Raw genomic sequence first — 13,221 nt, forward strand, 5'->3', positions numbered from 1 at the left:
CCTGTGGCTTTTCGCCCTGGTCTACAGTAAGCTGGGGAGTGGTGTCGCTGTGCTCTGCCCCCACCCTCTCCCCTAGGGCCTGGGGTGGATTGTCCACTGGTGGGCAGTCCACATTTTGTCCCTGCAACTTGGGAGTGGGTCAGAATAATGCACTGTCTCAGTTCAAGTTTGAAAAGCCCCTCTGTGCTCTATTTCTCAGCCTAAATTATGTCTGGCCATCCCTCACTCCATTAAGAAGCTCTAATCATCTGTGTCTGTGTGGGGAGGCCTCAAATATGAGCATGACCACCCTCCTGTTTTCAAATCCCCAGGGAGAAATTAAAGGCTCAGCTTCAATCCCCATGCGAGGGGAAGGCCAAAGTTTTGGATGTTGGAAAGTCAATATCCAAAGTAATTTAAGTCAGAAACCAAATCTGGTTGTTACTTCTTGAGTTGAAGTCCAAAGGCATTCAAACAGCCTCTGCCTTCTGATGTCTGGGCCTCCTCAGTGTTCAGAGGTTCTCAGCACGGGGCCTGGCTGGTCCCCCAGCATGGAGCGGGGCGGGGTGCGGGGTCTCCTTCTGGGTGGACCTCACTCTTTAAGTCACACAGAAACATAAGCCAGTCTCCAGCCTCTAGAACACGTCGTGTTGGCCAAGCCCAGTGAGTCAGGGCGTCGAGGAAGGAGGTGGATGAAGGACCCGTGGCTGAGCCCCACTAAGGCAGCATGCCAGTTGTGTGAACTCTGGCCCGGCTCAGGTCTGCCAGGCCCCTGCTCGAAGACAGGGCTCCCGTTGCCATACTGGGGACCTGGCCAGTGAGCCCATCCCCAGTCTTAGTAGCTTTGAGGCCATTTTATCCTCTTTTGTTAGAAACCTCTGCTTCTAATTCCCCATTGTGCCCAGATGCCAGCCTCGAGGCCACGGGGAGAGTTGGCCTTGTGGGCAGTTGAAGTCTCTTGGGAGCATGCGGGGCAGACCCTGCCTCCTACAGGGGAGACCGCTGCGGGGTAGAGAGAAGCCAGGAGTGCCGTGTAGACCCATTCTCTGTCCTCTGGACCTGGGGGTGGGCCAGTCCCATCCAGCCTAGGTGGCTGAGGAAGGGGATGGTGGTGATTCCAGAAGAAAGTTGGCATTCAGGGTGGGAGTGGGGGAGGTGGCGGACCGGCCCTTGAGAAGGAGAGCAAGCCCTGGTTTGGCACCTGTGTCCCCCAGGCTCAGCAGAGCATCCGCGCACAGCACGCACGCGACCTGCAGGTCATCGCTGCCTATCGGGAGCGCACGAAGGTGGAGAGCATCACCAGCGCGCTAAGCCTGGCCATCACCACCAAGCACACGATCCACGTCACACTGGGCACTGCCGAGTTCTTCGAGTTTGCCCTTAGGAACCCCCACAACATGCAGCACACAGTGACCATCGAGGTGGACAATCCCGAGCTCAGGTGAGAGTGAGTGGCGGGTCTGCCTGGGTCACTTGGGGTGACTCTGGGTTCTCCCTGAAATGAAAGCCAAGCTGCTCTTGACGTTCAAGGGTCCCGCTGATCCTGGCTTTCGCCCACCGTCCTGGGTTCCAGCTCTCAGTGGGTGGGCAGGGAACTCACCAGGAAGAGCATTTTTGCCTCAGAGCCCTGGGTCTCCTCCCCTGCCTTCTAGCGTCATCCATACGGTCTCCGAGCCCATGTCTCCCCTGCCTTCTAGCTTCATCCAGCACGGTCTCTGAGCCCGTGTCTCCCCTGCCTTCTAGCGTCATCCAGCATGGTCTCCGAGCCCGTGTCTCCCCTGCCTTCTAGCGTCATCCATACGGTCTCCGAGCCCGTGTCTCCCCTGCCTTCTAGCTTCATCCAGCATGGTCTCCGAGCCCGTGTCTCCCCTGCCTTCTAGCGTCATCCATACGGTCTCTGAGGCCGTGTCTCCCCTGCCTTCTAGCGTCATCCATACGGTCTCCGAGCCCGTGTCTCCCCTGCCTTCTAGCTTCATCCAGCACGGTCTCCGAGCCCGTGTCTCCCCTGCCTTCTAGCTTCATCCAGCACGGTCTCTGAGGCCGTGTCTCCCCTGCCTTCTAGCATCATCCAGGACAGTCGGGAGTGGAGGTACTTCAAAGATGCAGCCAAGCTGCACACGCCGGTGGAGGAGGATATGTTCCGTCTGCGGGGCAGCCTTGCCCCGCAGATCTTCCTGCGCCCGAGGGAGACCACCCACATCCCCTTCAGATACCAGACCTTCTCTGTGGGGCAGCCGGCCCTGGTGCAGGTGAGGAGGCCATTCTTCCAATGCCAGACAGGCTTGCCAGGCACATGGGAAAATCCCACTTGGCTAAATAATGTGGGGGCGTTTCTGCGTGTCCCTCCATGCTGCTCAGACCGCTTAGCCTTGGGGTGGTCACCTGCTCCGCCAGCCCCTAGGCGAGCATGCACACAGTGGGCCTCGGGAAAGGGCGGACCGTCCCCTCTGAGTGCTCTTTAATTCTCGGGTATAGAACCTCTCCCTTACCTCGGGAGAGCTGATGGGTTGACACTTTCCAGCATTTTGTGTTCTCTAGTTAATGCTGTCTGCCCACGTTCTGTAGTGTTCGCTCGTCTGTAGGAAATGCAGGCTTGGAGGTTTCCAGTGATGGATGTGAGTGGTACATGCCGTGTGACTGGTGGGGTGGGGGTGGGGGGCGCAGGGCATGCGTTTTATCTTTGTTTTCTTTTTCTTTTTTTTAAAGATTTTATTTATTTGACAGAGAGAGACAGAGCGAAAGAGGGAGTGGGAGAGAGAGAAGCAGGCTTCCCGCCGAGCAGGGCACCCGATGCGGGGCTCGATCCCAGGACCCTGGGATCATGACCTGAGCGGAAGGCAGACGCTTAACGACTGAGCCACCCAGGCGCCCCCGCGTTTTATCTTTCTTACTGAGCTTTTGGGGTCAGCTCTGTAGCATAGTGGTTCTCATGTAAATGAGCTCGAGGAGCTCAGAGGCTCACAGAATCCTGTGCAGACTCTTTGGATGCACTTTTGGGCAAGAGGTCGTAAGGACAGTGAAGACGTCAGGCCTTTGGCTTCAGGCGGAGCTGGGTTGCATGTCGGGTGGGCCTTCACAGTTCCCGGCAGTCCCTGCTCCCTCTTTGGGATAGTGAGGCTGGTTTGTGACAGTGGCTGTCCACACGGTTATTATGAGAGCAGATGAGACCGTGCACGGGAGCCCTCGGTCCCAGGGGCAGCGGTTCCTACAGGGAGAAGTCCTGCAGCTAGAAGGACTCTTCACCCTCCGACTCCCATCTCGTGACCGGCCGGTGCCGACTGCTTTCTCACAGGCCTCTGCTGAGCTGCGATCTGAGAAGGGCATGGACGCCAGGTCGCCCCAGAAGTCCAGTGCAATGCCCACTAAGCATGCCAAGGTAAGAGGGCAGGACAGCTGCGATCCCAGACAGTCCCAGGGTCTTGCAGTGAGAGCCAGGTGTCCCCTGAGCAGACCCAGTGAGATGTTCACGACTTCTGTTGTTACTCAGGCTGCTGGGGCCTGGCCCTCTGCCCTTCACTGAGCCTCCTGTGGTGGGGGGTGGGCGGTGGTGGTGGAGCAGGCCCGTGGAGGCGGACTCTTCCTGTGCTGACCGAGCGGTGGCCGCCTCAGGCGATGCTGGGAGGGCCTCTGCGTGGGTGTCTGGCCTGGAAGCCTCTCCCTGGCCACCTGCCCCTTGCAGCCCTTGGTGCTCTGGGTGCCTGCCCCACGCCCTGCAAGTACAGCTGTCCCCGCACACGGCCACCACACACGGGGGCTAGACTGGCCCCCTGACCCTCGCCCACAGCTTCCCCACGTCCCGTAGGATCAGTGTGGGGGCTGTGGGGTTACTTCTGGGAATGCTCATTCCCACCTAGAGGGTAGGCAGGTTTGCACACACCAGCAGCCTGTCTGTAGGATGTCCTGAGGGGGAGCTCAGGACACTTGTTTTTAGGAATTTCTGAAGCTTTTTTTGGGCAGACAAATGCCTTTTTGAAGTAGTTTGAAAGTAAAAACAAAAGCAACAAGACTTTGCCCCACCCCCGCCCCGAGAACAGATTATTTCAGTGAGTCTCAGATGAGACGCCGGCTCCCGACTGCAGGCCTGTGTTCCCGTCTCACTGTGGTGGCCGCTTGTGCCCTCGGCCCCGTCACCAGTGGAAACTGCTTTATTTTACTTAATGTGGAGGCTCAGCTTTGCCTTGCTTAAGGCATATCAGCTGTTTATGTAGCGCTATCGAAATCTGAGAGGCTAGTACATTTTCCGTACATGGATTTGGAGTTTGAAGGCAAACCCCAGAAATCTTTTGAGTTCACCGGTGATGAGGTCAGTCTGCGTCCCTAACAGATAAGGACTTTTAGCCTCGCCGTGTGCCACTGTCCCTGCCCCCGATCAGCAGCAGACCCTCCGAGTCGCCTAGTGTCCATCCTGTGCTTACTTGTCTTCTCACGTGTGGTTTGGGTGAGTCCGGGCCCACTGACTCCAGGGCCCCGTGTCTTCTCTCCCCTCGGGTTCATTGCCCACACACATTTTCAGGGTGGGAAATGGGGAAATTCCACTTCTTTCATTCTTCCTGGACTTGTTAGCTGGGATTCTGCCATAAACAATAATTTCCCCACCAGCAGTTTAGTTGCCCTGAAATACACTTTATACCAGAAAGTCAGGATAAGTGTTGGATTCTTTCATTTTGTTTATCAGTGTTCAGAGTAATGAATTGCGCTCTGGCAACCTCCAGAGGCGGTCAGTGTTTGGAGTCTCAGTATGAACGCACAGGGGTATGTTTGCTGCTTCTCGTCTGAGGCAGGCACTGGGCGCTGAACTGCCGCTCTCTGCCACCGCCATCCCTTTCAAAGCACTGTTGTTTTTTTGTTTTAAAGATTTTATTTATTTATTTGACAGAGAGAAACAGAGAGGGAGCACAAGCAGGGGTAGTGGGAGAGGGAGAAACAGGCTTCCCGCCGAGCAGGGAGCCCGATGCGGGGCTCGATCCCAGGACCCTGGGACCGTGACCTGAGGCGAAGGCAGATGCTTAACGACTGAGCCGCCCAGGCGCCCCTTTCGAAGCACTGTTAACTAGGTTAACTGCTCACGTATTAACCAGGTCACTGGAATGGTAAAACCAGAACTCCAAGTTTTCTAGGAGGTAGACATGGCCGGAAGAGGCTACCTGCCCCCCTTGTGCTAGGGAACAGCGAGCTGAAGCTGCAAATGCTAGAACTCGGTTGTACAGAGTGGGCAGTAAGCCTGAGACCCTGCAGAGGAGGAGCAGAGGAGGGTGCTCCCGGCATTGCTGGACAAGGACGGGTCTCCGGCTGAGGCTGACCAGAGGATCCCCTCCATCCCGAGCCTGGCTGTGCCCCATGCTTCCAGGAGCTGCCAGGGGAGCAGAACTGTGGACTGTGGGGGCCAGAGCAGGGGAGGGCAGGGTGGGGTGGCTGGGGCAGAGACCCAGTCTGCGGCAGGCGCAGCAGCTGAACACACACGTGGTCTCCGTGTGGTGGTGCACTTGTGGCCAGAGTGTCGGCGCAGAAGGTGGGGCGGCCGCTGTGCTCGCGGGGGCTTCTCTCCCAGCTGAGTGAGCGCACGCGAGATGGGGAGGGCATTCAGGCCGAGCTCCAGACAGGCACAACCAAGCACAGCATGGCATAAAGGTCCGAAGGTGGGAAAACAGCAAAGGCAAGCCAGGACGGTGCCCACAGAGTCGGGAAGGGGGTGTCCTCGGGCGGGGCTGGCAGGGCACCCGGAGCTCAGCAGTGTGGGTGGGGGGTCCAGCCCAGCGGGGATTTGGGCTCGTGGTGGCCGTCCTCTTACGATTTATGACTTAAACAGAGTTTTACATATATAGCCTTTTATATATGTACATCTAAAAGATTTCACAATAAACACGTCTTCCCCGTGTGGCAGGTTTGTCTGGAGGCCCGAGTTCTCCATCGATGTGGGAAGGTCGCCTCGGCTGTCGGGCTGCGTGCCTGCCCTCATTCAGGGGCCTGGAGAGCTCAGGGCCAGACGGAGCTGGGGAATGAAGACACCTGTTCTTTCTTTCTTTTTTTTTTTAAGAGTGATTTATTTATTTTTGAGAGAGAGAGGGAGAGAGAGCACACGCCTGTGCTCGGGGGCTGGAGGGGCAGAGAGAGAGAGAATTTTAAGCAGACTCCCCGCTGAGCGCGGAGCCCGATGTGGGGCTCAGTCTCCTGACCCTGAGCCGAAAGCAAGAGTTGGATACTTAACTGACTGAGCCACCAGGCGCCCCAGTAACTTTTTTTTAAAAAAAGGAAGTTTATATTTCTAGCCTTTTTGGTTTAGGGGCAGCCTCCTTTCACCATCTGCAATCCAAGAGCTCCGCTACCACCCGCGAGGACCTGGCAGGTTAACGCCAGGCCCTCGGAGCAGCTGCCCCGCACGCGCACGGCGGGCGTGCTGGAGGATGGGACGGTGGCTGCGGGCATGTCGGTGCTGGCCGCACACCCTGTGCTGGCGGTCGAGGCGTGGGCCGTACTCACGAGAATGGCAGGACCAGCAGCTACACGCGACGCGTGCGTCACGAGAGCACATCCACGCGCCGTCCCTGTGCTGCGTGCTGCTGCAGCCTCCGTCCCCGTTTCTCACAGGGCTTGACCCTCCCACCTCGCGGGGGAGCGGGCCCCACGGAGCCCGGCGGGGTGCACACAGCTCTCCGCGGGCCCGCGGGCCGGGCCTCACGCTGGTGCCGTGTGCTCTCTCGGCAGGTCTTGTTCCGGGGCAGTGGCGGCAAGCCCATCGCCGTGCTCTGCCTCACCGTGGAGACTCAGCCCCACGTGGTGGACCAGGTCTTCCGCTTCTACCACCCGGAGCTCACCTTCCTGAAGAAGGCCATCCGCCTGCCTCCCTGGCACACGCTTCCAGGCAGGTCCCATCTGTCCGCACGGCTGGCGTTTTACAGGTTCAACAGATGGGAAGAGGTTTTTCCCTGAGGGTGACAAGGGGCATCATCATGTTATCCCGTGATGCTCTTACTCCAGCCTGTGACCCACCTGTAAATTCTCCACCTGCCTTTGTCGTTTGAAATGGTGACCTCACGTCCTCTGAGATGCCCTGGGCGGGCTGATTCTGCCTCCTAAAACCCATGGCCGCGAGGGTTGTGCCTGGAGTTCACTCGTACCTTGGGCTGCTCAGTCACTTCCCTGGTCCTGGTCTGGTGCGTCTTCTGTGTCGGGCACCTTACTCCATAGTCCCCCCATTCACTCTTTTTTTTTTTTTAAGATTTTATTTATTTATTTGACAGAGAGATAGAGAGAACAAGTAGGCAGAGAGGCAGGCGGAGGGAGAGGGAGAAGCAGGCTCCCCGGCGAGCAGGGAGCCTGATGCGGGGCTCGATCCCAGGACCCTGGGATCATGACCTGAGCCGAAGGCAGCTGCCTAACCAACTGAGCCACCCAGGCACCCCCCCCCCCCCATTCACTCTTGGTCACTCCCTTCGGATAGGTCCCCGAGGACGTGGCTAATGGCGGGAGTGCCGGTGCCCACGCAGGCGGGACTGGGGTAGGGTGGCATCACCCGTCTCCCAGCAGGGGTCTGTTAGTACCTGTGACGGGCCAGGCCTGCCCCAGACAGTGACAACACGTGGCCCAGGCCTGTCCAGAAGACGCTTGTTCTGATATTCCCTGCCCCAGGTGCTCCCGTGGGAAGACCTGGTGAGGAACCCCCAGTCCACGTCCGATGTAGCGACCCCAACGTCATCTGTGAGACCCAGAATGTGGTAAGTTCTGCCGAGCCCATCACCCAGCCAGCCCCCCGTCATCTGAGCCCCCTGGCCTCCGGCAGCCTCTTCCTTGTAGGTTTTCAGTTAAGTGGTATCTTTCTAAGGTGCTAACGGGGTATTTTGATATCCTTGTGAGAGCTTTATGCATGAGTTTTCATCTTTTCTGCTAGCAGATCAGTTCTTTGATTATCTGAATTTAAATGAAAAAAAAAAGGCATGAAGCAAAGTGAATAAAGTGAGTAGTAATTAAGCCACTTATTAATTGCCATTGTGTAAAGAATAAGGGCAATAATTGTGTTATGACTGGTTAGGAAATTGGATAAAATCTCCTGCAGAATATAATTATTGAACTCAATATGAAATCAAGAAGTTAATGATTTTCTTTTTTGCAGTGAAAAAAAAAAGAAGAGTGAATTCTGACTAATACCGGAAATTAAACACCTATTGGGAGGGAGGGAGCCTGGTTCCCGCCTGCTTCTGCTTCACGCAGGCTCAGGGGGCTGGGCTCGGAGTGGGGAGGCAGGCGGTGTTCTCAGGGTGCGCCCGTGTCCGCCAGGGCCTCGGGGAGCCACGGGATGTGTTCCTGAAGGTGGCTAGTGGGCCAAGCCCGGAGAGCAAAGACTTCTTTGTCACTGTTTACGCGTAAGTCCATGAACACGAACTCCAGAGGTCTGGAGGGGTGGGCGGGGGTGGGAAGCAGCTGCAGCATTGGAAGGGCCGGCCTGGGCTCTTCCCGAGCTCCTGACAGGGCTCGTTGTCGGGCCTTTGGCCCTGGGACGGGAGACTCCAGGGCTGGCAGGGGCCTTGCAAAGGGCGCCCTCTGATCGGAGCAGCACCAGCGGCCTGAGGGACGCGTGGAGAGCCCACCAAGGAGAGAAACCCAAGGCGGCGTCTGCCCCAGTGCAGTGCCCGGTTCCGACCAGGGGAGAGGGAGGGTGGCAGTCATTATCCTTCCATGCCTGAGACGGTGATCACATCGCCTTCCTGCTTCTCCCACTCAGTTGAAATGACCCTGTTCCTGTACCTTTTCCTCGGAAGTCTCCTGTTCCAGTCCCTTGAGGGAGGATCTTTTAAAACTTGGCCAGGCTGGGGGCTTTTGAATTGGATGTCTGGGAATGGGGCAGGGGATAACTGCACTCAGTGCCCGTCTCGGGCTGTGTGGACACCCGAGGGGCAGGGTTACTGAGCCCCACTTACAGGAAAGGGTTGGTATTGTCCTGCAGCACCAGGCAGCTAGGACGGGGCCCACGAGCTCCGGCCTGCGTGACCTCTGAGCCCACAGACTCTTCCGTGTCCTGCTTTCCACGGGCTTCACCCCAAGCCACCTGGTTTGGGACTGTGACGTTTCTGGCAGAAGCCCACGTTGTCACTCACGTGGGGTGTCATGGTGCAAAGTCAAAGTGGGCCTTCAAAGTGAGGGGAAGGTGGCTGTGAGGGTGATGGCAGCTGGGCTTCACCCTGTCTCCTCGGCCCCTGTCCTCCTGGCCACCTTCTCGGCCTCTTCCCGGCTTCTGTCTCCCGGTTGGTGCTGTTGTCCTCACCAGCCCTGATAACGGCTTCTGTCCTGCACAGGGATAACTGGCTGGCAACCCCCGTCCAGATATGGCAGGTCCACCTTCACTCCTTGCAACGCGTGGACGTCTCCTGTGTCACAGGCCAGCAGACCCGCCTGTCCCTTGTCCTTCGGGGGACACAGACGGTTCGGAGAGTGCAGGCTTTCACCTCGCACCCCCAGGAGCTGAAGGTAGGTCACTGGGTGTTCTCTGGCCTCTCCCCTCCTCACCCCACCCTGGGAACGGACGGCGTGGGTCCTGTGGACAGGCTCATGGCTCCTTCAAGACTCGTGGCAGAGTCTTCATTCAGATTGCCTTTTATTGGATATGCCATCATGGGATGAGTGACATATAAACCCCAAAGGCCACTTTTTAGAAAAATTATTGGAAGGCAAATATTAATAGCAGCTCTGGAATCAATTTAGCCACAATCATGCATCTGGATAATGAGGGCAATGCAGACTCCTTGCCAGGGTTTTGAGTGGGAGCTCGTTGAGATCTCCCTCTGCTGAGGCAGCTCTGGTGCTTCGGGGCCCGTGGCCACACGGAGGACGCTTGCCCGCACAGGTGGTGATGCGGACCGTGATGTGCTGTGAGCCTGACGGTGTGGCTGGGTCTGGTTTCAGATCTGGCACCGTCACTCGGGCCCCTTCTGACCTCATGCAGGCCACGTGGGCCCCTTGCCCCCGGAATAGCGGGGGTTCCCTTGGGATTCTCTCTGTGCCCTGAGCTGCAGGTTTCAGGAAACGCCTGGTCTGCACAGTGTGAGGGACTGCATCCTGACCCGCTTCTTTTCTGCTGTTCTTAAAGACGGACCCCAAGGGCGTGTTTGTGCTGCCACCTCACGGGGTGCAGGATCTGCATGTTGCTGTGAGGCCCCAGAGGGCAGGGAGCCGGTTCATTCACCTTAACCTGGTCGACGTGGACTATCACCAGCTGGTGGCCTCGTGGCTCGTGTGCCTCTCTTGCCGTCCACCTCTCATTTCCAAGGTCTGGAGGGGCACACGGGGTATGGGTGGTATGTCACCTGACTGTCACCTGGTCCTGTGTCCTCCTCTGTAGTCTGTGGCCCGGGGGTAGGGGTGTGGGTTGCGTCTGTATGGTGAGCCCCCTCAGCGGGGGTCTGTCATATTTAGGGAGATGCCCTAAGTCAGGTGGCACATGCAGAGCAGGCTGCCCCTGCCTCCACAGGCTTTCGAGATCACGCTGGCCGCGGGGGCAGGCAAGGGCGCCAACAAGCGGATCACCTACACCAACCCCTACCCCTCCCAGAGGACCTACCACCTGCACAGCGACCACCCTGACCTGCTGCAGTTCAGGGAGGACTGCTTCCAGGTGCGGGTGCTGTGCGCGGTGTGGAGGGCTGCGTGTGGGGGGGCCCTCGGGCTCTGCTTCTCCCGGGAGCCCCGAGGTGTGAGGGTCGGCACCACATTTAGGAACAGTTCCATCTAGTAATGGGTGGTCTTGAGAGAGTCCTGGGAGGGAGCAGTGCGGATCTGAACTGGGGAAGGTACTAGATGGGGGGGGGCGGGCATCCCTCTTTGAGCTCTTCTGCCTGTGCTTCTGGGGCCCCCACATCTAGGCACCGTTGCAGGGGTTCTGGTGGCCAATCTGCCCTGCAGTTTATCGGTGGCTTTACCCACAAGTGCCCTGCAAATTAGCCTTTTTTCTGTTGTATTTTGAAGAAAGTACAGCTCATCACAGTCTGTCAGTGGAGGGTGTTTCTTGTTGCGAAGCGTCCCCTGGGGCATGGGAAGAGCAGCTGTGTCCCGTAACACTGGGAAATTTAGTTCAGAACATCAGGAGTCTGGAGTCCTGCCTGCCTCAGGCCTTGGGGTCTGGAGCCTCAGCTTAACCTCCTCTGTCAGCCCGGGTTTGCACGCGTAGAACTTGCCAGAGTAGAGAGCGGTGGCTGGGGTAGGCTGGGATCGGATGCTTGGTGCCTTCCAGGTCAGGGGAGGAGAGACCTACACCATCGGCCTGCGGTTTGCACCTCGTCAGAGCGCCGGGGAGGAGGAGATCCTGATTTACATCAATGACCACGAAGACAAAAACGAAGAGGCGTTCTGCGTGAAGGTCACCTACCAGTAAAGAGCGGCCGGGGGTGGTCCCCATCCCGCCGCAGTGTGGGGACACACTCATTTGCGCTGGCTCTGTGGGCCTCCTCCTGCCCTCGCTGACCTGCCCGGGCCACTGGGGAGCGTGGCCGAGGGTGGAGGGGGCGCCGTGCTCCTGACCGGCTCTCATGCCCGAGTGCAGGAAGCTGCTGCTGGAGCCCGCCGTGGGCCGAGCCCCGTGGGCATCCGCAGGGCAGGGCTCGGCGCCGGGAAGCACGAGGCTCCTTTCTCTCTGCTGCACTCGGGCAGGTGTCTCTGTCTAGGACGTGTCAATTTGCTTTTTAGCAAAATATATTTTATGAATCATCTTAAGTGATAAAATTATGTTTTCTTACTGGGTTTTGTACAAACATTATTTGCTATGCAATGTTTTATACTGGTATTCTTTCATATCTTTTTTTAAGTTATGTATGAAAAACTAAACTTTTACCTGTTTTCTCTATTGATGGTTTTCTTGAGTGTTTTCTGTTGTTTTCACCCTTGTCAGATGCTGACCTAACCGGGCATCAGCGTGGTTTTCCCTTGAGGACAACATGGCTGAGGGACAGTGGGGTGGCCTGGGGCCTCTGGCCTCCCGGAGAGTCGGCATGGGCCTGACCGAGGCAGTGAGGTGCCTCACCTCTGCCTCTGTTGGTCATGGCTCCCATTCTGATTCTGCGCCCCCCCCATAAGGACCCCTGTAATGACATTGGGCCCACCTGGAAATTCAGGGTAACTGCTTCATCTCAAGATCCTTACCTTAATCTCACCTGCAGAGTACCCTTTTGCATGTCGGGTCACTCAGTCACAGCTTCCAGGGATTAGGATGGGGACAACCCCGGGCAGGGGACCTTTTTCTATCCACCAGAATCTCACTGGCCAGAACCTGGTCACATGGCTGCACCTAGCTCCAAGGGGTCTGGGAACTGCCCTCCTTTTGCGTGCGTCAGATAACCAGGGGTGTTATTACCGAGCAGGTGGGAGCAGGTTTTGGGGGATGTTCACAGCCTTGGCCACAGCTGCTGGTGGGGAAGTGGAGAAGTGGCTGGGCTGGAAGCACACTTGGAGGGACAGGACGGAGTATAACCGAGAGGCAGAGCATCGTGTGTTTTATAGCAAAAACTTGACTTTGAGTTTGTTGCAAACATGGATAAGAAGGAAGCAGGGAAGCCTGAGCCCTGGCGAGTGGCAAGCCAGGCTGTTCCTAATTTTGGGGTGATGAGAAGGCAGCAGAGTGGTGGCCAGCCAACCAAGTGTGCAGATGAGCGGCCGAGGCCGCCGTGGGAGGAAGCCTGTGGGGGGTGGGTCTCTGTGGCACCATGAACTGACGAGGCTTCCGTGGTGAGGAGCGAGACCCAGGGCACAGATGTGCTGGGGGACGACTGAGCAGGCCCCAGAGAGATGGTCGTCGATGTGGCCCAGCGGCCGGATGCTGCGTAGGTGAGAGGCAGGATGTCCACTGCCCCTGATTTAAATCTCGGCCCTGTGAGCAGGGTTAAAGGGTGCATCTGCCCTGCAGCTGACCCGCTCCCCATGTCCTCTGCCTGGGCACGGGTCCCGAGCCCCGCACCAGCGGTAGGCACCACAGAGCGGCGCGGAGGATGGATTCTGGGGAAAGTTCTTCAGGTGTATTTATGGGTCTTTTTACCATGTGACAATGTACCAAAGTTCATCTTTGTTGTTGTTTGGATGCCCCACCTGGTGTTTTCTAAGTTTGCACCCCGGTCACAGAGCAAGGGTTCAGCCTGTCTACACCCTGTGCCAGGCCAAGCACGTGTAGCCAGGACCAGGGAACTGACCGCCAGCCTGCATGGAGACCTCCAGGCCTTGGTGTGTCGCGGCGCCTGCCGAGCTCCATGTGGGAAGCTATGGTGGGGG

General features: G+C 57.6%; 1 protein-coding gene across 7 annotated transcripts in view; it reads left to right on the plus strand.

The window, feature by feature from the left end:
- NPHP4 (nephrocystin 4) overlaps positions 1 to 11,806 on the plus strand; it is a 113,547-nt gene extending 101,741 nt beyond the window's left edge. For all 7 annotated transcript variants that reach the window (XM_032394940.1, XM_032394964.1, XM_032394959.1 and 4 more), the window contains 10 exons: positions 1,194 to 1,420; positions 2,042 to 2,228; positions 3,272 to 3,355; positions 6,682 to 6,838; positions 7,606 to 7,691; positions 8,251 to 8,336; positions 9,267 to 9,438; positions 10,058 to 10,237; positions 10,439 to 10,582; positions 11,198 to 11,806. In XM_032394940.1, coding sequence (XP_032250831.1) covers positions 1,194 to 1,420; positions 2,042 to 2,228; positions 3,272 to 3,355; positions 6,682 to 6,838; positions 7,606 to 7,691; positions 8,251 to 8,336; positions 9,267 to 9,438; positions 10,058 to 10,237; positions 10,439 to 10,582; positions 11,198 to 11,338 — 1,464 coding nt within the window. In that variant the 3' untranslated portion in view covers positions 11,339 to 11,806. The remainder of the gene's footprint in view (positions 1 to 1,193; positions 1,421 to 2,041; positions 2,229 to 3,271; positions 3,356 to 6,681; positions 6,839 to 7,605; positions 7,692 to 8,250; positions 8,337 to 9,266; positions 9,439 to 10,057; positions 10,238 to 10,438; positions 10,583 to 11,197) is intronic.
- Positions 11,807 to 13,221: the final 1,415 nt, after the last annotated feature.

Source organism: Phoca vitulina, unplaced genomic scaffold, assembly GCF_004348235.1.
Source record: "Phoca vitulina isolate PV1807 unplaced genomic scaffold, GSC_HSeal_1.0 scaffold2, whole genome shotgun sequence".
Taxonomy (NCBI): Eukaryota; Metazoa; Chordata; class Mammalia; order Carnivora; family Phocidae; genus Phoca; species Phoca vitulina.